The sequence below is a fragment of the Sminthopsis crassicaudata genome, chromosome 1 (genome assembly GCF_048593235.1).
Source record: "Sminthopsis crassicaudata isolate SCR6 chromosome 1, ASM4859323v1, whole genome shotgun sequence".
In the NCBI taxonomy this organism is placed as follows: Eukaryota; Metazoa; Chordata; class Mammalia; order Dasyuromorphia; family Dasyuridae; genus Sminthopsis; species Sminthopsis crassicaudata.
In genome coordinates, this window is record NC_133617.1 from 665,602,892 (window position 1) to 665,630,291 (window position 27,400).

Here is a 27,400-nt window from a genome sequence, read left to right on the forward strand (position 1 = left end):
ATACAAAAAGAGGCCCAAGTCAGTCCCTGCCGTCAAGGAGTTCCCAATCTAAGGGGAAGAGACAGTATGCAAACAAATTATATACAAGATAAATAGGAAATAATGAATAGAGGGAAAGCACTAAAATTGAGACATTGGGAAGGATTCCTTTAGAAAATGGGACTTTACAACAACCACCATTAAAAAAAAGAAGAGATTTTAGTTAAGACTTAAAGGAAGTCAGAGAAGCCAGTAGTTGGAGTTGAGGAAGAAGAATATTTCAGGATGGTCAAAGAAAATGCCCAGAATCTAGAGATCAAGTACCTTGTTCAGGGAGGCAGATTTCATTCATTAGCGTTTAAGGCTTTCTAATAAGGAAAACTGACAGTGGAATGGGAAGCCTAAGTAACGGACAGGAAGTTTCCTGTTTCTGAAAGTATTCTGGCAGAGACTTTGAATTTCTTAGTTATTGTAGAAGGGATTCTTTTATTTAGGGGGAGCTCAAATTAGATTTCCATACGATGGTTACTATGGTTTGGAAAAGGAAATTTTAGCAGTCATCCCCATCTACCATCACCACTGCACGTAACATTTTATATTCACCATCTTGCTTTAAATTTAACTTAGAGTAGCTAAGAGAATCAGTGAATGGAACAAAGGCTGTAAAATCAGGAACATCTGGCTGAGTTTGAATCCTGATCAGACATTTACTAATTGTGGACCCCTGGAAAAATCACTAACCTGTGTACCTCAGTTTCCTCATCTATAAAATAGAGCTAATAAGATGACATAATTCTGAGAGTTATCATAAGAATAAAATGAATTAACACTTGCAAAATGTTTTGTAAACTTTAAGGGACTATATAAATACTGGCTTTTATTGTTTTTTTATTTTTACTTTTATGTTTTATTTATTATTACTATTAGGGTTAGTGGCTTCTGAGCATCTTTCCAGTTTTAAATCTGTGAAATTGTTCATCTTTTTTCCATGGTCATCACTGAACTGATGAGAGTTGATGACCCTACCCTCAAAGGAATTTACAGTATGATGGGGGCAAGAGGAACCAGGAAACAAGGTTTCACTCCTTGAGGAGCCTTTTCACTTGAGAGCAGGAGACAAAACTTTACCTTAACCTGAGTCTTGGAAGGGACTTGCTCAAAGTCATTCAATGAGTTCAAGGCAACACTGGTGCCAGAGTCAGCATATCCTCACCTATAGTCCAGTGGCTCCTACTATTCTGCAAACCAACAGAACATATACATGGGGGGAACTCCCAAACTCTTAACATTTCTCAAATAATAAAAGACAATCGTTTCAACTAATTTTACAAATGCTAAGAAAAGAAGGGAGAGAGAGGAGATTATTAATTAAGTTAGATGAACACATTTGTTGTTGCTGTCAAGTCATTTCAGTGATGTCTGACTTTCCATGACACCATTTGGTGTTTCCTTGGCAAAGATGCCAGAGTGGTTTGCCATCTCTTCCTCTCCTATTATTACATTCTATCACAAATAAAATAATAGAAGAGACAGTATTATCTACTGGATAGAAATGGGCCAGGATTCAAGGTCTGCCTCTCACACATATTGTGTGTGACCCTGGACAAGCCATTTAATCTCTCACTGTACACCGGAAACTCTCTAGGATTTCAGAGAATTTGGTTCTTCACCTGATAGTTCTTTGAACCAGTGAAATGACAAGGTACTGTCCCTCTGTGATTAGAAGAATGAAAGCATATTTTTCTAGTGTTTTAAGGTTAACAAGTGCTTTCCTCACATTAAGCCTGTGAGATAATATAAATATCCTGATCTTTATTTGACAGAGAGATAAATTGACACATAATAAATGGCAGCTAGATGGCGCAGTGGGTAGAATACTGGGCTTGGAATCAAGAAGACTCATCTTCATGAGTTCTAATCCAGCCGCAGAATTTACTAGCTGTGTGATCCTAGCAAGTCACTTAACCTGTTTGCCTCGGTTTCTCATCAATAAAATGAGCTATAGAAGAAAATGGCAAACTCACTCCAAGATTCTTAGCAAGAAAACCCCAAATAGGGTCACAAAGGGTAGGACATGACTGAAACAGGTAAACAGCAACAACAAATAGCAGATCTAAGATTTGACCCAGTTCAGCCATGTTTAACTCACAGATCCTGGCTTTTTCTTAAAATTAAGCCAGGGCTTTCCAACATAGAATAAATACACTCCCATAGGGGTGCAAAAAATTTATCAAAAGGATGTAGGCAATGCTTGGCAAATAATTATATCATCTTATAGATATTCTCCAACTTGAGATAAATCTCTTATTTCTTAGATACACAGGCTTGATAATCTCTACAATTCATTTTCTTTCATATTGACTGGTTGGGGAAGAAAATTTACTAAAAAGCTAAGGGAATACAGGGTGAAAAAGTCTGTACTAAACTGTTTTGACCAGAAGCAGCGATAGTGCTTGATTCTGGGGCTGGGTTGGTGAGGAAAGGGTTTGTGGAAGGGGTATCATTTGAATAAAACTCTGAAGAATATGTAGGTCTTGGATAAGGGAACATGAAAAGGAGAGAAATAATGGTAGAACTCTAGCAATAGGATATTAAGGCACCAACCACACTGGAATTAGGGGCATAACAGGAGATGTTTAGAAAAGTAGATAAATTTTTAGTTATTGCTAGGCAGGGAATTTTCACTTTGTTCTTTTAAGTCATAGAGGATTATTGATGGGCAGAGACATTGCAAAGCTCAAAGGAACTGAATATCTCCATTTTGCCTCAAGAGGTCTTGGGTGATTTGGGAAGCTCTAAGTTCAAGTTCTCATTTCTCATTATTTGTTTGTAGCAGTAGAGAGGTGAATTGAAATTCCAGCAAGAAGAATTGGGGGGGCAGATCCAAGATAATTCTAGATACCCTTTCCTCTTCCTAAAATACATGTGTCTTTTTTCAGAGCTAAGGAGAACTGGGGTAACAGTAACCCTGTGAAGCAATTAGTGTAAGCTGACTCCCTTAGAGGGATTTTGTTTAAGGTCACAAAGAGCCACTTTTATCAGAAATGAGGAAGGTGGGGAAGAAAGGAGAAGGGTTCTTGGGAGATGAGAGCTAGCCTATTTTTTTCTCAGGTATGTCCTTCTCAGTGATTTCCAAGGCCCCTTGCAAGTCTATAATTCTATCCTTTGGGAGGTATCTGTTAGTCCCTAGCAAGACCCCTTACATATGACAGATTGGGAGGAGAGGATAAGATGCCATATGGTGTGCTAGGCCTTGGGCTCACAGTATGGGAGAGCAGATCCAGGCTCCACCACTTACTATTTATCTGTATGACCTTGGACCAGCCATTTCCTCTCTCTCTCTAAAACGAGACGGTTGGACTAGATAAAAAGTTCTTTCCAACACTAAGTGTAGGGTGCTGTGCAGAGGAGAATATCACAGGGTTTTAGGATTGGAAATGTGAAATAGGTGACCCAAACTTAGCCCTTCCAAATTGGGATAGACACCCTGCATCTTTCTTAACCCAAATCCCTCTGCTTCCTTCCCTTCTTCCTAATCCACCCCTGAACCCAGAGGTCAGCAAGTGGCTGGCCACCCACTGAGGTGAACTGAGGGTGTGAGGGGTTGCCAGGTCAAAAGCCATTGCTCCCCTTTTTCCCCGACTTGTCTTCCTCCTCCCCTCCCTCCTCCCTGCTCTCCCTCCCTTCTTCCTCAGCATCCTGGGTGAAATTGCTGGAGGTGCAGTGCCTTCACATTCTTTACCAAGCGAAACGTGCCACCGATGGAAGCGGGTGAATGTGTGGCCCCGGGCAGAGCGCAGCGTCTCGGCCTGCCTGCTGGGACTTGCTAGAAGTATGTGTCAGTAATCCCAGCAGCAGGCCCTGGCTCGGGAGGAAGAGGCAAGGACTGGGGCTGAGCAGGAGAGAGAAGCTAAGGAAGGAAGGGGGACTCTGGCAGCCGGCCACCAGTCCCTTTGGCCCGGACTCCAGGCCGATCACCAGCAAGGACAAGGGCGAAGCACTGTGGGATTCAGGCAACCCGAGCTGGCACCCCACCTTTTTCATGACTTCCTGTGGGATCTTCAGGAAGTCTTTTAAGCCATCTGGGCCTGTGCTTCAGGTCATTGGCCTTCGGGCTGGAGGCTACCTTACAGATCCCCTCTTCCTTTGAAGAAAAGGAAACTGGAGCCCTTAGAAGGGAGGGGTCTTGCCCAGGATCACAGAGGAAGTCTACAGTAGAGTTGTCATATGTAAAATAAGTATAATTTTAGTATGTTCTCTACGACCCCTAAAAAGTTCTAAATCCTAGAATTCCATAATCCTCTGGATATTGATTAGAATCACAACTTCTGTTGTTTACAACCCCCATGACTTTGATAAGTAACTTCATTTTTCTCAGCTTTTTAACCTAATTTATAGATAGGGGGAGAGGGGAGAGGAGGGGGCAAAGAAAGTTGGAAGATACTCTCTAAGGTCCCTTCCAGCCCTGGTGCTGATCCTCCCCAAAAATGGAGGACAAGGGGGTTACATAACCTAGAAAGCTGGGAGAAGAGCGTCTGCGAGATTAAGGAACACAGTAGAAACTCCAGGTGTTACTGTGATTATTTCAGGCCTAAACGCTCTTCCCAGAGCCCAAAATAGAGGAGCAGACAGTGAGTGAGTCGGAAGGCAGGGCAGGGAAGTGACAGGAATGTTAGATCTGGAGTCAGATTTGGGTTGGAATCCAAGCTGGGGCATATCCTCCCTATGTGACCTTAAAGAGGTCACCCCTACACTTGAATACTCTTTCTGCTCCCATTTCCCCCTTGAACAAATCAATTCTCTTCTTCATGGCCCCCCTTTTATTATCTGTAAAATTCAGAGATTGGATTAGAGGTCTCTCAAGCTCTGTTTCCTGGGATACTGACAATTTAAAATAACCCCAACTTTCCTACATGGAGCCCAAACACCTCAGTGACCAGAGCAGCCAATCAGTAGGATGGAAGCACTGCACCCATAGTATCCCTCTCTCAGGGAGCACCCCCAGGACTTTGCCCCATCTCCAATGTACTTGCCACTGTACACTACATTTCCCCTATTCAATTGTGAACTTCCTTCAGGACTAGGCCAGCACTATGAATTTTCTAATTATATATCTCTCCCACTACCCAGTGCAAGTGTTTTGCACACAGTAAGTGCCTAATAGATGTTTACTGAGTTGAACCTTACAAAGCAAGTGTAGAAAGGCCCCATAAAGCAGAGTCTGCTTTAAGGAATAGTTGAGGCAGTGTAAGAACAATAGATCTGGGTTTACTCCCTGACTATGCTCCTTATTAGTTATGTGATCTTGACCAAGTCATTTTAATTCTCTGGGTCTTGTTCTCTTCCTCTTTAAAATAAGACGATTGAACCACATGGTCTCTGAGATTCCTTCCAGATCTGACATTCAGTGATTCTGCTTCTCATTTCCCTCTTCCTATTTGTTTATCTAGCCAAATCTCAAAGAATAATTTTTAAAGCATCTCTTCCTCTCCAATAACAAATGTTTGAATTGTCAATTGTGGAGTCCAAATGCTAGGCAAGGGATTTTCAGTTTTGTTCAATTGTTCAGTTAAGGAGACCTAAAATCTGTGCAGAGGCTGGGGGGAAGGGAAAGGGAAAGGATACAAAGTGAGGGGATCCCATTTGTAATCCTAGTTGACATAGTTAGAAATACAAGGGATAGAAAGGGACAACAGTCATTAATTAGGAACTCCAGTTCTGCCCCTGCTCCCCTCTGGCTGCTGTTTTTGACACCTCTCCCTGGCAGCAGTGTAAACAACCAGCCCCCATTCCTGCTACAGCCCAAGGTAAAGGAAATCCAGCTGTGACTCAAACAGGTTTGAGCCAACTGTTGACTGCTTGAGATAACTGAGTTAGACAGAGGTAGTCCGTCGGGGCAACCCCATCCCATGCCTGAGAAACTCTAACTTCCCCCTTCACCCCCTTAGAGGGACTATTTTAAATCCAATTTAAACAAGGCTTGGAAGTATTATCTCATTTGATATCTGAGGTAAGGAGAACAAGTATCTTCATTCCCATTTTATAGAATAGGCAAATAGGGATTAAAGAAAGAAAGGTGATACAAGATAAATGTCAGAGTTTTCTGACACCATGCCCAATACAATTCCCATCATATCACAAGCCCCAAGACATTCTGTCAGTGGGAAAGGAGAAGAAAAGGAAAGCAATATTATTAACCTTCCCAGGATCCTGCCTTTTCTCTGATGAAGTCAGGGGACAAATTGGAGCCAGGGTGAGGATGCAAATTAGTCCAAAGCCAGGCGCTAGGTCACTGTGGGCATGACTGCCCTCCCTCTCTAACTACCTTGATCTAACTTGTTCTTTTGTTTTGGATTAATCCTGTATCCTTCTAGGGTATCCTCAAATCACACCCTTGTTTTCTCTATTAGAACAAACTCCCAGGGATCGTTTCATTCGTTGTTTTTGTAATACCATTGCCCAGCAGCACCTGGTCCACAGTAGGCACTTTATAAATATGATTTTAAAAATGATTATCAGAAGGAGGCGAGGTAAGTGTAGGGCACCATAAGTTGATGAGCAGGGAATGATGCTGAGAGTTTCTGAGGGATTGACTTTTGTCACTCAACATCTAGGCAAAGATCATGTTTCTCTAGCTGTGAATGACATTCTCGGACTTTTATTTTCCTTTTCAGAATTACCTTTACAGGGGTCTGACTGCGTCTAAAGGAAAGTAACATCCTAATGGTGGATGAGGTTGGGAGGTCTTTATCTTAGAGTCAGAGGCTTAGAATTAGATCATCTGATCCAATCTTCCTCCCATTTCACATATGAGAAAACTGAGGCCCAAAAAGGTTGAATCATTTGCCTGTACATAGTAAGCATCAGAAGTGGGATCTGAACCGTCAGCCTCTGAGTCCAGAGCCCCATACTGTGGTTTTATTGCTCTCAGAGCTGGAAGGCCCTTCAGAGGGCATCTCTTTCTCCACAGCCTCAGCATCCCCTAGGAGTGGTAGTGGTCACTAACTTGAAGACTTTCCATCAGGAGGGATAGAAATGGCCCTAACTTCTTTTTCTGGGTTGCTTTCTACTTTATGAAGTGCTTGCTTCATTGAAATCCTGCAAGGTCTGTAATGCAAGAATTTTCCCCTCCATTGGACAAATGAGAAAATTCAGTTTCCAGAGTCACTCTGCTAGTAAAGCTGGGGTCTGACCCTGATTTTCTGATTCCAAGTCCCAAGTTTTTGATATTGCACCAGAATGACTCTGAGCATGGAGGTAATTAGACTTCCTATGTTCCTTAGACAGCCTATGCCATCTTCACCTAGGGCTCCTCTGCCCACCATATGTAAAAGAAGGTAAGTGAACCACTGTGGAAGGCCCCTCCCAAAACTAGGGAACAGACATGGAGATGAGGTGGTGAAAACTGCTTTGGCTCCTTGCTATGAGATCCTGAGCAAGTTATTTCCATTTTCCATCTCAGCATCCTCTCTTGTGAAATGGACCAGGCCGCAGAATAATTGATTTCCAATTGGACCGATCCTATTAGCCCAATGTTTTTAAGGTTTCTTCCAATTCCGAAAGATCCTCTGATTCTGTGACTTTACATGTTTGCCACTCCTGTTTGAATGATTGAGAGCTTTGTTGTTTTTTTTAATCAAATGTTGATTGAAACAATCAGACCGAGGAATCTTTTTGTTAAGCAATAGTTTATTTGTAGCAAACATAATTGTGCACAGTTGTGTCATAGACAGGGTTTAGGAAAACTGCTCTGTTATCAGATAGAAAGAGAACTGAGTTTGCTGTCAGAGTACATAGGGTTAGGGGTTTCAACTCTGCTGCCAAGTCCCTATACCACTGACTAAATCTCAGTTTCCTCATCTGTCAAATGAGATAGTTGGACTAGACAGTCCCTGTGGTTTTCATGCCCAAGCAGCTAGTCTCATGGCTCCTGTTGGTGCCATCCTGGAGGGGGTGCTGAATTTATAGTTAGACAACTCGAGTTCAAATCCCAAGTAGGCCATTTGCACTTAATGCCTGTGACTGGCTAAATCACTTACTCCTTCTGGGCCTCAGTTCTGTCATCTGTAAAATGGAGCAACTGGGCTAGACATAAATTCAAGTCTAAATCGGTGTTTCATTCCTTTACATGGGATTTTGGATGTAGAATGAAAAATGTCATGGAGAAATGTAGTGGGGCCCAAAGAAGGCTCAAAACTTGTTCTTTCATTGTCTCACTAGTCTTATGTATGAATTATTCCAGTCACCATCTCGATGGGAGAAGGATAGTTGCATGTATGTTATGGATGGTAGTATTCTCTGGAGACATGAGTGGATAATGTGTCCACACAGACATGGGGGCAGTGCCCAAACCAGGTTTCCTTCCCTATGGTACTTTTTAGGAAACACATCCTCCCTTCAATCTCCCTCTCTCTGAGGAGACAGGCATAACTCTAGGGGCTCAAGAGCAGGGAATCATTAGTCTGACAGGTCCAATTACGCCGGGCTGGTGTCCATTCCCACAACCCTTTTTTCTTAAGTCTTTTCAAAGAATCCCCCAGTTTTCATTTCAGTCCTTCCAAGAATCCAGTTTTTCCCCATGATCTTAGGCAATGGTTTTTCTCCTAGACACTTTTGGTCCCCTTCTTCCCAGGCCTTCTTTCAGCATCATCTGGGGCCAACTACTTAGAATCCCATATAATAAACTTCCCAGAATCCTCAGGGTCTCAGGTAGCTCACCCAATTTCTGACCCTTTCCCAATAACATCTGCACACAGATTCTTTCCTCTACTCCCAGAATCCTCTAAACTCTCTGATAGCATCCTATCAGCCTCATGATAGACTGTTCCTTCCACCAGCATCCACTGAGGTCAAGAATCTTTTATCTCTAAGCTTCCATTTTAGCTCTAAGCTTCTATTCACCCCTCCCCACAAAAAGAGACTCCTTCATGGCTCTCACAAGAGACAGGAGTTCAATTTCTGGCCAGGCTGGCTTCCTGACCTGAGACAAAGCATCCCCTTTTGGGGGCTTCAGGTTGGGATAGAAGGTCTCTAAGATCTCTTTGAGCTCTGATGTGCTGAATAGAGAGGAACCCAGTGAGATCCCAATACAGTAAAACAGAGCTTCAATATGGGGGGGGGGGGGCAGAAGGAAATCTAAACATAAAGTTGTTTAGGATCATGGGATGTAGGATTAGAAAAAACCTCAGCAATCCTTCTGTGAACTAGGGTTTTAGTGCATTCTTTGCCATTTATTCACTTGGCATTGGGCATGTTATTTCATATCTTCAAGCTCAATTTCTTCATTGGTGGAAAAGGGTGATAAAGAGGGGATGAGATGCTGGACCATCTCTTTCCCTTCTAGCTCTGATGTTCCATCAAGTCATCTCTTTGTGCTTAGCTACTTTTCATGGTTCGTGGTCTTTGTGATGTACTGGGGCTAAAAAGCCATAGAACTCCTTCTTCAGGAGGAGACACTTGAGTGCAGGAACAGAAGGAAAAGAGATGCTTCTTTTGATCTGAGGACTACTGGGGTGGATCCTCATCCCCAGGATGCATTGGAAAGAGTTTTAAATTTATAAGTCAGGAAATCAGGTTTCAAATCTACTATTTCCTATCTTTGATGAGTCACTTCCTCTTTGAGTCTCAGTGCCCTTATTTGTGAAAATTAAGATTAAACTGTGCCATCTTCCTCATGGGGTATCACTAGGAAATCATTAGGAGATTGTGGAGTGGATATCTAGAAGCTTTCTCTTTCCATCCCATAGGAGAAAACCATTCAAAACTAGCATCCCCCTTACCTATTCACATTCTCTCTCTGTCTCTGTCTGTCTCTGTCTTTGTCTCTATATCTCTCACTGTTTCTATCTGTTTCTCTGTCTCTGTTTTTGTCTCTCTGTCTCTTTCTTTGTCTTTGTCTCTACATCTCTCCCTATCTCTCTCTCTCTCTCTCTCTCTCTCTCTCTCTCTCTCTCTCTCTCTCTCTCTCTCTCTCTCTCTCTTTCTCTCGCTTTCTGTCTCTCTCATACATATATGTGTCCTATTGCTGAGGCAGGTATTACAGGGAGGTCTTAGTATTTCTAGCAACTTGACTTTTTAAAGTCAGACATTTGCTATTGATCTTCCTTTAGGCCATTACCAAGAGGCAAGAGGCCATATTTTATTCTAAACTTATTACTTACTTATTACTTTTGTTATTCAGTCATGTCTGACTCTTGGTGACTCCATTTGGGGTTTTCTTGGCAGAGATACTGCAATAGGTGGCCATTTCCTTCTCCAGCTCATTTAACAAATCGGGAAACTGAGGCAAACAGGGATAAGTGACCTTGCTCAAGATCACACAGCTAATAAGAATTTAAGGCCTTATTTGAATTCATAAAGAATAATCTTCCTGACTCCAGACCCAGCTCTTTATTGTCTTCACCATTAAATCTATCACTAACCAGGCTTCCCATTCATTGCTGAGTCTTGGATTATCCTCCCATAAAATAAAAGCGTTGCAATAGAAAATGACCAAGATCCCTCTCAAAGCTCACATGCATGGGATTATAGATTTTCGGTTAGAAGAGTAGCTTGCAAACAAGGTAACTCTCATTTACAGATGAAGAGCAAAGTCCAAGAAAGATTTAATCACTTACTTGCCCAGGATCACATACCTTGTTAAGTGTCTGAGACTGTCTAGCATTCTACCCACTGGCTAGAGATGCCTTCTAGATCTGATGGGAGCTGGGATAGAGTGGAATGAGTTCAAATTCCAGCTCGAAGAGTATTATGTGTGACTGTGGTCACATCATCCTGAGCCTCAATTTCTTCATCTGTAAAATGTGTGTAATAATGCATGCAGTTCAAGAACTTTTGTAAAGGAAGTTCTTTGTAAATCATGACTATAAAAATATCAACTACATATTTTTTTTAATTTAATTAAAAATTTATTTAAAAATTAAATCTTTAAAAATATTTAATTTAAATTAGATTAAAATTTTTAATTTTAAAAAATAAATATATTTTTAAATTTTTAATGAAAATATACATATATTATAAATTTTTTAATAATTTTTAATTTAATTTTTAAAATTTAAGTCATTTTTTAAAAAATGAATTATATATATATATATGTATATAAATACATGGGGGCAGCTAGATGACACAATGGATAGAGCACTAGCTCTGTAGTCAGGAGGGCCTCAATTAAGTGTGACCTCAGACACTTAACTAACTGTGTGATCCTTAGCAAGTCACTTAACAAACATCCCCCCCCAAAAAAAAAAAGAAACTTGAACTCCATTCTAGCTCTAACAATCTGTGTTCCATGTTATGCATTCCAAAGATCCTTCCAACTCTGAGCTTCTACCATGTGAGGTGAGGTGAAACAACCTATCCTTTAGGACAGGTCAAGTTAATTCAGTTCAATTCAACAAAGGCTTCTCAGGTTTCCTGAGAGGGTGATATTTGTGATGGCAGGGGCAATAGGGATCAACAGCTGTTCTCATCCCTCTCCCTTCCTACAGCTCCCTCTTCCAGCCTGCATCCTTTTGTTTTTTAACCATTACTCTTAAGGGTTTGTGTATTCTGGTTCCAGTGGGAAAATATTCCAGTATATACTGATGTACCCTGTGCAGGATTCTAAGCACCAGATATGGAAAATAAAAGACAGTCTTTAGGTTGCTGAAAAGCATCCAATAAAAATGACTGGAGTTTGTTTGTGTTTGTCTAGTTACCCACAGATTGAGATTTCCCCCTATTTTTAGATTATCCATGATCTGCCGGGTTCTATAACTTTAAGGTTGTCAGTGTTGCTTGGTATTCACTAAACTGCACAAAATATAGCCTATACCCCTGGTAGCAGAGATGGCTTCTGTCTTTACCCCCCCCCCAAGGAGGTAGCCCCAGGATTCACCCATTTCCCATCATGGGCCAAGCTGAGAAGCCGGGAGGGAGGATGGCTCATAGCCCTGGACGAAAGAAAGAGGGAGCGTGGCAGCTGTTGGCGGGGTTTGAAACATCTGGAGTGGCGTCTGGAGCTGGGGCGGCTCACTCTTCAGCACCCTGGCAGGCTCTCCGAAGAGGCAGACATGCTGGGGCCTGCCAGGAGCATGCCCAGGGAGGAGTGGGGCAGGGTGGAGTGGGGGCAAGAGGAGAGGGAGCTACTCGAGGATGAAGGCTGCTGACTCAGCACACCCTACAGAAGCCGGAGGGGAGGATCCTGGCTTCAGAGGAGCACCCCATCTCCCCTGCTTTCCCCGGGGGAGTGCTCTTTAGGGAGCCTTCCCATTAAAAGATGAAGACCCTGAATCACAGAATCTTAAAGAGCTGGAAAGTCACTCAGACTACCCATATCTGAGTAAGAATATCCCTGAAAAGGACTTGGTCATTTTACCCCCTTTTGAGGTAATTTCACTACCTCCTAACAAAACCTACACTGCCTTTGGATTGATCTAACTGATAGATGTATCTTCCTTATATTGAGTCTAAATCTGCTTTCCAATAACTCTCCCACCCATTTGCTCTAGGTTTTGTCCCCTGGGACCAAATGAAACAAACACAGTTTCTCCTCCACTGAACAGACCTTCAAATACTTGAAAACAGCGATAGCATCCCCCCTAAGTCTTTTCGGAATTAAACATTTTCTTCAACGAATCCTTGTATGGGCTTATATCCCACCTCCATTGTCCTTCCCCTCTTGGATTAACCCCCAGCTCATTAATGCTCCCATGTGATCTAACCAGAGTAGAGGGCAAAAAAGAACCCCAAAACTTACACCCTAAATTCTAAGCCCAGAGGGTTTATGACTCTTGTGAGACTTCTGAGTTCAGATTGGTGAGTGGAAGGAGGGAAGCCATTTTTTATTTTCATCCATTATACAATGAACCAACGTGGCACGGAGCATAAAAGCTCTGTGCCAGGGTAGAGATCACACCTCAACTTCTCACCAGCTATGTGGCATTGGCAAATCATTCAATTCTTCTGCGTCCAGTCTCATTATCTGTTGAAGTTACTGAACCTCTGAGGTCCTTTTTCTGCTCTAGATTTAGGAAGAGAGTTCTTGGCAGGGTAGGGACTTTGGTGAAGAGAATAGAACATTGGACTTGGCTTCAGAAAGATCTGAATTCAAAATCCACCTTAGACACTTATTAGCCTCAGGAAGTCGTTTAACCTTCTCTGAAGCTCAGTTTCCTCATCTGTAAAATGGTCCCTTCCAGCTCTGCGTCCATGATCCTAGGCTGCCTTTCAGGATCTTTGGTCCACCCTTCTTGTTCGTTGCCAGTGGCTTGGCATTAGTCTGGGCTACAAAGGAGCTTTGCTATAAGCTATTCTGCCCAACAGCCTTCTCCCAACTAAGTTCCTTGTCTTCAGGGCCTTTTTTCCAACACCCCTCACACAAACATACACATGTTGTCACATTATTTTGACTTCACCATGTCCCTCTTCTGTTCAACATATTCCAGGGACCCCATGGCTTATCTACAAGCCAGAGATGGTCTTCACTTAAGCAGCGATTGGTCCAGCAATTTTCATCAAGAAATGCCTTCCCTCTGTCAATTATTCCCTATTTATCTTGTCTCTAGCTTTGTATTTGTTTGTCTGCGTCTCCCCAATTAGATTGCAAGCTCCTTGAGGAGAGGGATTGTCTTTTGTTTTAGGTTGTATGCTCAGTGCTTAATAGTAAATGCTTATTGATTGACTGACTCCAAACCCAGTGCTCTCACAATGGCACCAGGCTCTGAAATTCTCAAATTTGATGTGCTCCCCAAAGCACACTCTCACCCTCACCAAATTATCCATCCATGTGCCAGGCTTATTTCCAACTCAGAGAGTGGAGACAGACAGACAGACACAGAGACAGACACAAAGACAGAGAAACATAGACAGGGAGACAGACAGAAAGAGAGAGAAAGACAGACACAGAGACAGACACAAAGACAGAGAGACACAGAGAGGGAGATAGAGACAGAGAGAGGGAGACAGAGACAGAGGCCACGAGAGACAATATGGCTTTTAAAAATCTTCACAAATATCTTATTTTATCCTCACAACAACTCTGGGACATAGGTGCTAGTATTACCATCCCTATTTTAAAGATGAGAAAAGGGAGGCAAAAATTAAATGGCTTGCCCAGTTACAGTTAGTATTAGGCTGGTTTTTAATTGAAATCTTCCTGACTGAAGGCACAGGGCTGCCTCTGCTGTTCCTCTCCAAATTATCATCTCCTAGTTGCAGTTGGATCTCTGTTTCCCATGTATTTTTTTTCTTCCTTTCTTCTCTCACTTCCTTGTTTCCCTTTCCTTTCCTCCTCTTGCATGTGTTTTTGTTTTTTTACCAGAGCAGGATTTTATTGATAGAGGGAACTTTCAAAGAAGAAACTCCTTCTATGGACATCTGCTCATCTCCCGTTTGAATTATTGTCTTAAAAGAGTTGAGTTCCCTGAGATACCAGGGGTTAAATGACTTGTCCAAGATGCCAGAGCCAACATGTGTCAAAAGCAGCTCTTGGACCTCTCCCATCCTGACTCTAAAGCTGGCTCTGCCCCCACCCTCTCTCTCTCTCACTTTGAAGCAACTGGGGTTAAGTGACTTGCCCAGGGTCACACCGCTAGGAAGTGTTAAGTGTCCGAGGCCAGATTTGAACTCAGGTTGAGGTGGTTCTCTATCCACTACTGCACACTGCTTCTCCTTCTTTGTCTTAGATCTGAATAAATGAACTGTCCTTCTCTTGCCCTGCCCTGGGAGATTTCTAAGTACCTTCAGTACCCAGAATAGAGTTTAGAACTAAAAGGTGTCTATTTAATCCAACCCCCTCCTTTTACAGAAGACAAAAATGAGTCACAAGCCAAGTCAAGCTACTTGAGATCACACAAATGATCAGTCTCAGAGCTGACATTCAGCCCCAGATCTGACTTTCTTTCCATCACTTTGCCATTAGAAAAGATCTGACTTGCGGCAAATCAGAAAAGGCTTTTTAGAGGAAATGTTTGTGAGCAGGATCAGGAGCATGGGTTCATCTGGCAGGTGCATGAAAAGTACCTTCCAGGGTAAGAGAATGAGCTCCACGGAGCTTGGAAGTGGAGAGGATGGAGGAGAGGATGAGGTCACAAGCATGCAGAATAGCCAGAAAATAATTCACTCCTCTGCCCCCAGGATAACCTGTCTTAATTTTGTGTGAAAACCACTCTCTATCCCTCTCCTTGCAGCATTGCCATGACCCTACTTGGCATTCACAAATGGGCTCCTAGTAAAAGTATTTGTTTTTTAACCGAGAACAAGCACTGGCGACTAGATATTGTCTACTTTTCAAAAATGGAGCAAGAGAGCTTTGAGTTAGCCTGGAAGAAGAACATACCAAATAGCAGGGAGGTTAAGGAATCATTTTCCCTTGGAACTAGCAACCTCCTACAGAGGCTCAGTTGTGCCTGAGAATGGGGAGACAGAGGAGATTACCTCCAAAGGGCCTCTTGGATTACCTCGTGAATGAGTGCTGGAATTGTAAAATCTAAGATCTGGGCAGAGAAGGCCTTCCAAGGACAGCTAAGCCAACCATTACCCAGGGCAGCAATTTCCGCTACAATAGCCCTGACAATTGATCATCCAGCCTCTGCCTGAAACCCTCTAGTGACAGGGAATTCACCAAACCCAAGGCAGCCCTCCTCAACTTTTGGGAAGCTCCAATTGGAAGGGGGGTATATTTTCTGTTTAAGTTCAATGCAAATCTGACTTCTTATAATTTAGAGCCTTGGGTTGTATATCTGCAAAGAACCTTAGAAATCATCTAATCCAACTCCCCCATCACCACCATTTTAAAGATGGAGAAACTGAAATCTGGAGGAGTGATGTGATTCACCCTTTCATCAAATAGGTGATGTGAAGTAGAGATACGTGCAATCATAGTTCCTACAGCTTCCAGATCAAATTATCATAACATGCTTCTCCTCCTCTTCTTTTTTCTTCATCTTCTCCTTCTTTCTTCTTCTTCTTCTTCCTCCTTTTTCATCATCATCATTTTCTTCTATTACTATTTCTCCTCTTCTTCCTTCTTCCTCTTTTCTTTTCCTCTTCTTCCTTTTCTTCTTCTTCTTCCTCTCCTCCCCCTTCATCATCATCATCATCATTGTCTTCTTCTTCTTCTTCTTCTTCTTCTTCTTCTTCTTCTTCTTCTTCTTCTTCTTCTTCTTCTTCTTCTTCTTCTTCTTCTTCTTCTTCTTCTTCTTCTTCTTCTTCTTTTTGCTGAGGCAATTGGGGTTAAGTGACTTGCCCAGGGTCACACAGCTAGGAAGTGTTATGTGTCTGAGATCAGATTTGAACTCGGGTCCTCCTGACTTCAGGACTGATGCTTTATCCACTGTGCCACTTATCTGCCCCCATCATTTTCTTCTACTACTACTTCTTCTACTACTACTATTTCTTCTCCTACTACTACTTCTCCTTCTACTTCCTTCTCCTCTTCCTTTTCCTCCTCCTCCTTTTCCTTCTTCTTCTTCTTCTCTTTCTCCTACTCCTTCTTCTTCCTTCTTCTTCTTTCCATTGCTTCTAAATTTGTTCTTTGTGGCCAAGCAGTACAAGTCTGATCTCTGTACCACATGAGAGCCATTCAGATAATTTAAGACAGCTCTCATATGCTTCCTAACTCTGCTCTTTTCTATGCTGAACATTTCCAGTTCCTTCAACCAATTTTGTGTGTCAGCAGTTGCGAATTCTCAATTCTCAATTTAGTTATCCATCAGGTGAACATAACTTATTCCTATCCTGAGGACTTAAAACTGCTCTTCCTCCAAGATCTTGAAATTTGAAATTTCCCTCTCTAACCACATGCTACCACCATTACTTTTAGTAATTCTCTCTCTCTCTCTCTCTCTCTCTCTCTCTCTCTCTCTCTCTCTCTCTCTCTCTCTCTCTCTCTCTCTCTCTCTCTCTTTCTCTCTCTCTCTCTCTCATACTTTTGAATTCCTTGCTCCCTAGCCAGCAACCTTCTGTACCTTCAACCATCATCAGGAGCTAGGGCTATAGATATGAAACTCTGAAGCTTACAATCCAAGGGGAGATAAATATGGAGATAAAGCAAAGGATTGCCCCTAATTGACTCCCCGAGTATATAACTAACAAAACCTGTAATGTGCTAAGTAAGTAGAAAAGGTCAAAATAGTGAAGTGAGGCAGGAGGGAGAGAATGATGGAGGTTTGGGAATGGGAAAAATCAGGGAAAACTTCAGGAAGGAGGTGGCATCTGAATTGATCTTTGAAATAAGGGAAGAATCTCAACAAACAAAGACATAGGACTCAATTCCAATATAGATAAAAATAGTTTAAGTATATTCTATATTATAGACAGGTAGAATTAAGATCGGGGAGTAACCAAATTAGTAGTTTGTCAATACTGAATATGAAAAGAAGCCAGACAGATTGATGTCAGATTGTGAAGAACCTTGAATGGTCATCTGAGAAATTTGTGCCGCCCTCCCCCGATTTCAGAATTTCTCCTAGATCATCTATGTCTTCATGTATTTCACTGAATTGCTTTGTTCTTAATGTAATTATCTCGAACATATTTGTCTCCTGTGTCCCCAGGACTATGCTGGAGACAGCTCAAATCCAATGGTTAGATTCTCAATCTGAGTATTTAGCTTTTGAAAACTGACAAACTCTACAAATCAGCACTTGCTTTATAGTTTTGTTGGTTATCTAGACTTACGTGAGGAAGAAAATATTAATATGGCTAAAACTTGAATGTGTTGTGTGTACATTCCCCACTCCGACATCCCCATTCTACCCCCCCCCCACCTAAGAGCTGGTTGTTAAACATTTACCAGCATACCTCTGTCTTCCTATTCAACCAGTGGCTTCTTCAGAGACTGCTCTTCCCTCATCACACTCACCTCCTCAAATGAGGAACCATTCATTATTCCTAACGAAGTGCCAACGTTCACTCATCTCCTGTGTTTGAAACTTTAATGTTCTCTTGGACTCTTCCCATTTCCTCACTACTTCTATCCAATCAATCATTAAGTCCTATTGATTCCATCTCTGAAATATTTCCCACATCTCTCTCTTCTCTTTTCTCACTGATACCGCCCTGGTACGAGCCTTCCTTACTGCTCCTCTGGAGAATTCAAACAGCCTCCTAACAGGTCCTCTTGCTTTCACTCTCTCTTCCTGGGCTGCCAGAGAAGCTTCTTTGTGCCAAATCTGGCCATGTGACTTCTCTGATCTCCAGGGGATCCCCATTACCTACTGAGTAAGAGTCAAGCTCATTTGTTTGGCAGTCTGGTGCTACTTTACCTTTAGATTTCTTGTCCTGTAAACAAGGACTGTTCAGCCCACTCTTTGGCCAGACAAACTGATCTATTCATAAGTGTTTGAATATAGCACATGGTTTCTCTGATTTTATCTCTGTCTCCATCTCTCTTTCTCTCTCTCTGGCTCTGTCCCTCTTCCTCTCTCTTTCCCTCTCTATGTCTCTGCTTCTCTCTATATTTATAATTGTCTGTCCTTTTGTGTGTCTTTCTCTGTCTTTCTATCTCTATCTCTATCTGTCTCTGTGTATGTGTGTATCTTGGTCTCTGGCTCTGTCTCTCTCTGTCTTTATCTCTCTGTCTCTGTTTTTTTTTTTTTCTCTCTGTGTCTGTCTCTATCTCTTTCTCTTCTGTCTCTCTCTGTCTCTCTATCTCTCTCTCTTCCCCTTCCCCCCCCCCCATTTTCTGTGCCTTTCTTCACATTTATCAATTCAGTGAGACTGGCCTCTGAATGAGACACTTAATCTCTCCATTTTGGGCATCCTCTATGATTGTTTCCCATGCTTAGAGCATTTTCCCTCTCACAGCGAAGCTCCCTGATTTCCTTTAAGTTCCAACTTAAGTCCTACCTCCTACAAGAAGCTTCCCCAGACCCCTCTTAACTCCAGCACCTTCCCTCTGTTAATTATTTTCTATTTATCTTACACGGAGCTTGCTTTGTATATATTTGTTTGCACGTAGTCTCTTCCATTAGATTGTGAGCTCCTTGAGGGCAGGGACTATCTCTTGATCTATTTAGCACAATGCCTGGTACTTAGTAAGTGCTCAGTAAATGTTTATTTATTGAATTCTCTCTCCTGAAATTTCTTTCTTCTCTTTTTTTCCTTATTAATTCCTACTCAGTTCTTTAAGGTCTAGCTCACAAATTATCTCCTGCAGGAAGCCTCCTTTCATCCATTATTGGTAACAATCTTTCCTTTCCAGGACCTCACATTGTATTTTGTTTACCCTTCTTTAAGACAAACCTTTGTATTCTCTTGTATTATTTAGCATTATGGCTATCTCTGTGTGTGTGATATCGACCAGAAGCTTCCAAAGAACTATAGGTTATCTTTTCTTATTAGGTCCCACAGTATTAAGCACAGGGCTTTGCACACACTAGGCACCCAGTGAATGCTTATTAACTGTGAACTCCAACAGGATGGAAACCATGTCTTAATTATCTTAGCATCTCCCCCAGTGTCAAATACAATGCTTTGTGTATCCAGCAGGCGCCTAATGAATGCGTGTTGCATTATCTTGACTTGAAGTGAAATGAGTTTCACCAAATTCTATTATTAACCAACGGTCTTCTTGTCCCCCTCCAGGTCCTTGGCTGTGGGACATCAGTACTCCTCACTGGGCACTCAGCCCATCCTGTGTGGGAGTATCCCCGGCCTGGTGCCCAAGCAGCTGCGCTTCTGTCGGAATTACGTGGACATCATGCCCAGTGTGGCCGAAGGAGTGAAGATTGGCATCCAGGAGTGCCAGCACCAGTTCCGAGGCCGCAGGTGGAATTGTACCACGGTCAACAACAACCTGGCCATCTTTGGCCCGGTGCTATACAAAGGTACTGGCTGGGGGGGCGGGTCATTGTAGGACCACCATGTGTCACCGGTGGCTTTGCCTCTAGGTTCCTGTGCAACTTTGGGAAGTCTTTCTGCCCACTTTTGATTTAAGCTTTCTCATCTTTAAAACAGAAAGGTTATATTAGGTGACCTAGAGGATTCTAGTAATAGGAAAGACTGCTCTTCCTTCCCCTGCCTTGGTGATGGAAGGGGAGACCTTCCAAGGGGCAGGAAAACTAACTTAGTCCTTCAGCTATTCACCAAAGGATGATTCACTGAGTGACCTGAGTACATCAAACTTAAGAGTTTTGTTATTAGAGTGTGAGCACGTTGGGGATGGACTGATGTCTTTGGTGTCCCAGTGCCTACCTCAGAGTCTGACGAAATAAGTTTGACTACTAAGAAAGCCCAAAATACTGAATGATTCCTGTCCTCAAAGGCCTGATGAAAACAGCATTTATACACATGGGAAAAACAAAAACAAAAACAAAACAAAACAAAAAAAAACAACCTTATCTTCCTACATCTGTCAATATGCACACATTATCTTCCATATATAGTCTTTACCTTTGAATCCTCCCTGTATTTCATGGTTTTAACTCAGATACTTCCTTCTCCTAAAAGTCTTTTCTGGCCTGTTCGGCGAAAAAGAGATGCCTTCTTCTCCAGTCTCAGGTATTTGTTTGACCTTTCCTAAATACTTTTTCCCTCCGAACTACATTTTTGTTTATGTGGAGACCCCCTACAAAATTCTGAGCTGCTTGACAGCAGAATCTGTGTTCAAATCCCACACCCTTTCTGGGTCTCTGCTTCCTTATCTATAAAGTGTAGCAGGTCTCTGAACGTACGCTTCCTACTCATACTCCCGCTGCTGATCCTGTGCCTCATAATCCAGCTATTCCTCCTCTTCAAGGTCCTAGGAATAATCTTAAGGAGTTATGAGATCTCCTCTAAAGCTATGGGCTCAAACTTCTGGTGTATTCCTCCCACCATCAATTAACAGGAATTCCAGTACCAATATCATTAAATAATGATACCACCAATAAGTTAATCTTGAAAAGGAAAATTTACTAAAAATATATAGTAAGAAACAAAATACAAAAATGTCTCCACCTAACTGGCATACTCTCTCTTTTACCTTAGTCCTTGGGGATAGTGGATTCAAACTTAAAATACCTATTATAAACATTGACCTTCCAAGTTCACCAGTTTTGGTAAAGTTACTGGATGAGTCACTTCCTTACTACCTACTCAGTCCTACAGACCGTTCCCCAGGACTGCCCTCCTTACAAAGTTTAGCAGCCAGCAAACAGATCTTCTCACCTTTCAAAGCTCCCAAAGTTATTTCTGATATTTTTTCACCCAACACAAAGAGACAAAGAAGCAGATACTGGTGTTCACAGGACACATAGCCATCCAGGTAGGGAGAGAAGGGCCCGATACTTTTTCCCAACCCAGAGGCATATAGCACAGCTTCCCTGAATGTTATTTAATCATACTCAACTCTTGTGACTCTATTTGGAGTTTTCTTAGCAAAGATACATTTCCTTTCCAGCTCATTTTACAGATGAGGAAACTAACAAAAATAGGTTAATTGACTGCTAGAATCATACAGCTATTAAGTGTCTGAGGCCATATTTGAACTCAGGTCTTCTTGACTCCAAGCTCAGCGCTCTATTTGTTGTACCACATTAAGAGCCACATGGAAAAAGAACAAGTTTCTCCCTAGGATTTTCTTAAGTGTGCCCTCAGTTCCCATTCAAGAGCCAACAGAAGGTTTGCAGCATAGAGTAAGCAAACTTGAAAAAGTCACAGCATACCTGCCCATGCCCTGATATGAAATGCAGGGTTTCCACTATGTTTGCCCCCAGAAGCAGGCTCACCAAGCATCCAATATGGATTATCACCAGGCAAAGCACATTGTACATATTTAATGGATCTGACCCCTATTGTCCAGTCACCCATCCCATTCCAATTCTCTGTTACAAAAAAAAGCAGGTTTGACATCCTATGTTTTCAACTCTGGCATCCATGTTCTATATGTGGCTATTTGCCAGTCTAGCTTATCTCATCCTTCTCAACCTGGGCAGTTATTATTCATGTCCTTTCATAAATCTTCTATATGGAGCATAATGCCCACAAGCTGATCTATTTATCTATTATCTTTTGCTCCCACTCCTTAACTGGCTCACTTCCTTTTCAGGTCATATCCCGGGTGATGTATTTTTTATGACACTTCTTACTTTTAAGTCCTCATCGATGATATTCTGCAACCATCACACATCCACCATGTATTTTTCCATTGTCATTTAGGCTATTTTCAGTTTTAAATCTTCTGAGAGAGTGGCATTCCATGACTTGTAATAATGTAATATCACCAGGGGAATATTGATATTAAAAAGATGGAATTGGGGTGGCAAAGAGAAATTTGAAATAAGGAAAAGTACTGCAAAATTCCCCAAATACCATCTAGTTCTTTTTTTCTTCCTCCTTTTGATCTCTAACTCCATCTCAGTGTGTATCTCCAGCTCTGGTCTAAAGATAAATGTGCCAATGAAAGCCCTTCATGGTCTGGTTCCAATGGATCTTTCCAGGATTGCTGCACAGAATTTTTTTTCTTTTTTCTTTTCCAAATTGAACAAACATGAAATAAAATTAGCGTTTCTATGTAGATTATATAACAGAAAAGGAGGATTATATAGGAAACTGCATATCCTTTTAAAAGTTTGTAATAAATTTAACATATAACTTTCAAAGATGTCTTGCTTCTTTGCAATTTCTTCTGCTCCTTTAATTCCCTTTTTGTTTGGGGGAGACCTTCATCCTAACTTTTGCACACCAAACACACACACACACACACACACACACACACACACACACACACACACACACACACATATACATAAATACACACAATAAGGGTAGGGAGAGAAAGAAAGACAAAATTCTTGTAGCAACTAAGGAAGACAAATTAAACTCACATTTGCCTTGCCCTAAAACAGGTGTTCTGTTCTACATTTTGATCCATTTGCTCTCAGTCAGGTGAGAAGCAAAAGCTTCACCTTTGGCACTCTGGAATACTGGTTGGTCATTACATTGACGGGAATTCTTAACTCTTTCAAAGTTATTTTTCTTGTTGTTGTTGTTGTTGTATAAATTGCCCTCCTGGTTCTGCTCACTTGCTGTGCTTCAGTTGCAATAGATTTACTCTAAAACCAGTCCTTTCATCATTTCTCATGACAAATAATAGGCCATTGCTTATCATGTTTTATTTGTTTAGCTATTCCTGCAAATAATGGGCAGCTCTTAGTTTCCACCATAAATATTTTAGAATGCATAAGTTCCTTTTAAATTTCTTTGAGCTCTTTGAGGTATCACTTCTCTAAGAAATCTATATCTCAAAAAAAAAAGACCTATCTCCAATTCCCCCACAAATATTTCATTTTTTGTTCCCATACCTTTACACATTACATACCTGGAATGAACTCCCTTCTTTTCTCTGCCTCATAAATACCTGGTTTCTTTCAAGACTCAACTGAAGTACCATTTAATATAGACCAAACATAATTCCCTTGCTGGTTCCCCACCACCACCAAATTACTCGCTACTTACTTCTCAGGATACATGGTTTTTTTTTTCCTCTCTCCCTCAACAGAATTTAAGCTTGAGGGCAAGTCTCTTTAATTTTTGTTTTTGTATTTTTGATATCCTAGCACAGGAAGTGCTTTAATAAATTCTGCTTGAATGAAGAGACTAATCCAATGAATAGTCCATCCCACCACTTATCAGAATCTGAGCAATATGTCTTCATCATCCATTTTGTTTCATTTGTATCGCTTGCTATGCTGATCTTTTCTGAGGGGGCATGGAAGTAACAGAGAAGGTCCTGCATCACTCCAGTGCTAAATACAATCAGCACAATGTAAGCAATAAATTGTGGCATCTGAAGAGTTTCAACATTCATAGCAAATACAGGTAATGTAATGGATAGCACTGGGCTTGGAATCAGGAAAATCTGAGTTCAAAATTCTCCCTCAAATATTTACTGTCTGTGTGACCCTCATCAAGTCACAACTTTCCTCAGCCTCAATTCCTTCAGTTGTAAAATGAGAACAGCACTTCCCTTACCAAATTGTTATGAAAATCAAAAGAAATATGTGGAAAATACTTTGTAAACCTTTAAGCTCTAAATTAATATTAGCTACTGTCATTCTCATCATCATTATTGTTGTTGTTACTATTGTTATTATTGTTATCATGACATTTAAATAGCTTCCATGACACTGGCAAAAAACTTATGTAAGCAGATCCCTGTTTTATAATTCCCTTGATTATTGTTCATCAGAGGATCATTGAACAAAGTTACCTCTGTGTTTGTATCAATCTTCCATAATACTAGCAAGTGCATAGGGAAAACCTTTTAGAAAGAACTTTGAAGGCTACATTTTGATCTACTGAGCCAAATCCTTTTGGAGGTGGAAATGGGGTAAGAAACAAACAAACAAAAACCCATAGTAGAGAATTCTTCTCAGTCAATCTTGGGACTATGAAGACATGGTCTGCTATAGAGAACTGTTGATAAACATTTTCCTGTTCTCTTGTCATACTTTCATCAAGGGGCTCTTGATATATGCATAGATCATTCTCATAATGATTTTATAGAGATGAGGAAATAAAGATAGAGGCAAGTCTTACTGCCCCCCCTTTTTGGGGTAGTAATATTATCCACAATCTTTTGCATGCTCAGTTGAAATAATGTGCTTTGTAAACAATCAAGCATTCCATAAATGTCAGTTATTATTATTCAGAATCAACAGCCTAAGTAGGGCAGGTTGGAGCTATTTTAATTGCATATAGCATCTTCTCATCTTTATCCTTTCTTTTAATTTGTTATTAGTTTAATTAGTTAGCTTATATTCTAGTTTAATTAGTTAATTTGTTATTTGTTTTGCTCTTTGCTCTAACCAGTCCATCTGGCTACACATGGCTGAGTCTGAAATGATTCCCATGTCAGTAACTGGTTGTTTCCTGTTTGTTAAGATACAGTCAGTTTCTTTTCTTTTCTTTTCTTTTCTTTTTTTTTTTTTTTTTTTTAGGTAGTGTTTGGAACTCACCACATCCACTGCCTCCCAACTCTTCTTTTATTATTTTTTATTAAAGCTTTGTATTTACAAAGCATATGCCCGGGGAACTGTTCAACATTGACCCTTGCAAAAACTTTCTGTTCCAAATTTTTCCCTCCTTCCCCCCATCCCCTTCTCCAAGATGGCAGGTAGTCCAATACATGTTAAATATGTTAAAATATATATTAAATCCAATATATATATACATATTTATACAGTTATCTTGCTGCACAAGAAAAATCGGATCTAGAAAGAAAAGAAAAAACCTGAGAAGGAAAACAAAATGCCAGCAAATATCAATAGAAAGCATGAAAATGCTATGTTGGGGTCCACACTCAGCTCCCACAATCCTCTCTCTGGGTGTTTATGGCTTTCTTCATCCCTGAACAATTGCAACTGGTTTGAATCATCTCATTGCTCCCAACTCTTCCTGAAGAAAGTATTCATAATAAAAAGACATGAGGCTTCTGAGGAATCTACAACCCAATCATTTCTTAATGAAGCATATTTTTCAACACAGTTTTCCCTGCCCTCTCCTGTGTTTATATTCTCATCTAAGTCACTGAGTATTATTAACAAGTTGACTTGGTTGGGATTTGGGGGCAGGGGATTCAATCTTCATATTCATAGGATTTCTTTAATATCAACAGTAAAAGTTGGTCCATAAGCTACAATAATCATGGTGGTCCTCTTGCCCATACTCATCTTGAGGTCTGCAAGGCAAGATGGACAAATGTCAGATGGAAAAATGTTTCTTCTAGTCTCTTCTAGTTTCTTCTAGTCTAATGGGGAAAGGGTGAAAGATCTTTTATTTACTTCTCGCAGGAGAACCTTTTTCTATTTGACTCCCACTTCTTTATCTTTGGAGGTTTCATTTATAGTGAGAATACCAATGTGGAGATGATTTAAGTCTTCCACTAGTGTATTAGCTTTGAGATTATTGAACAAAGATCTAAAACTGAATGATTGTAGATGGTCAAAAAAATGTAGATTTCCATGGCAGCTAAAGAATGGGGTTACATCGAATTAAGGGTCACTGAATATTTTTAATTGTTTAATTCTTCATGGTAGTCAAAGAATGCATCGGCTGGTGGCTAACCAGTCAATGATGAGTTTCTCTGTACTTAGCCAAGCTAATCTTGAGATTAGACACAGACTACCTCTGGGATTGTACTTGAAGCAGGTCCAATTTGGTCAGGCCTGATAGAGTCTGCCTTCTGTTAGGCAGCCTTAGAAAACCAGGGTCACCTCTATTCTGGGATGACTCAGCAGAGCAGGACTTTTGTGGAATGAAGTTGTGTATTACAGACAATAAAGACTATTGGGGGTCGGAGAAGAGAAAGATCAAAGGGGACTAGAATAATAAAAGGAGGCTTATGGGAGGAGATGGAACTTGAGCTGGGCCTTGAAGATGGGAGGGATTTGGACAGACAAGGAAAAGGGAAGGTATTTCTAAGCAAAGGCTAGAGATGTAAAATTGACAAAAAGGTTAAATGTGGGGGAAGAAGGAGTAGAGAAGTGGAAATATGGAAGACTTGAATACTGGGTATACTTCTTGTAAGTGGATTTTCCATATCAAAAGTTATTTTCATTCATTTAAAAGTAGCCACATTAACCTAAGGACTTTTATTTTTGGAAATTCCTCCCCATTAGTCAAAGTAAGGAAGGGAGAACATATTACAGTTTTCTCTCCCTGTCTCAGTGTTCCCCAAATTGTTTCACCTTTCTATAGTAACAACAGAGGAATACTTATATATTATCTAGAGCTTTGATTCTAGCAAAATTACTACTACAGGCATATTTCCAGATATGAAAGCCTACCCTAAAAATCTTTAAAGAAATAATATTTCTGCCCCTTTTTTAATTTGAGAAAAAACATTAAAAAGAAGTCTTTATGAAAACATTTTCTTATCTTTGGCACTCTCTTGCTGATTCTCCATCTCTCTTCTTTGTGTGTATGTGTGTGTATGTGTCTTCCTATCTGTCTCTGTCTCTGTCAGTCTGCCTGGGTCTGTATCTATCTCAGTCTTTGTCTTTTTCTCTGTCTCTCTGTGTCTCTGTTTCTGGTCTCTGTCTCTGTGTGTGTATCTCTGTCTGTATCTCTCTGTCTCTCTGTGTGTGTCTGTCTCTGTCTCTCTGTCTCTTTATCTATTTTTTTTCTGTGTGTGCTGGATCTTTATAGCTCTGGCTAAGATAGAGGTGGCTAGTGAGTTCCACTAGCCTATAAGGAAGGCCATGCTTGCTTTCCTTAAAGAATTCTCATTTAGACAGAGAAGTGAGGAGAGAGAGACAGAGAAAGAGAAACTAGATTAACACACATTCAATTTAATTTATTAAACATTTATTATGTATCTACTCCAAACAAAATCCTGATCTGTGGAACTAAGAAAGATGCAAAGATGGAAAATGGTTCTGTCCCTCTTTTCCTGGAGCTTAGTCTAATAGGAAAGCTATGGAAATTGCAATTGCACAAATAAGTTTGGTACAGGGCT

At 41.0% G+C, this 27,400-nt stretch overlaps 1 protein-coding gene across 1 annotated transcript in view; it reads left to right on the plus strand.

Moving 5' to 3' along the window:
- WNT3A (Wnt family member 3A) overlaps window positions 1–27,400 on the plus strand; it is a 96,765-nt gene that overhangs the window by 13,918 nt on the left and 55,447 nt on the right. The window contains exon 2 of the mRNA XM_074283117.1: window positions 19,546–19,787. Within this exon, the coding sequence (XP_074139218.1) occupies window positions 19,546–19,787 (242 nt within the window). The remainder of the gene's footprint in view (window positions 1–19,545; window positions 19,788–27,400) is intronic.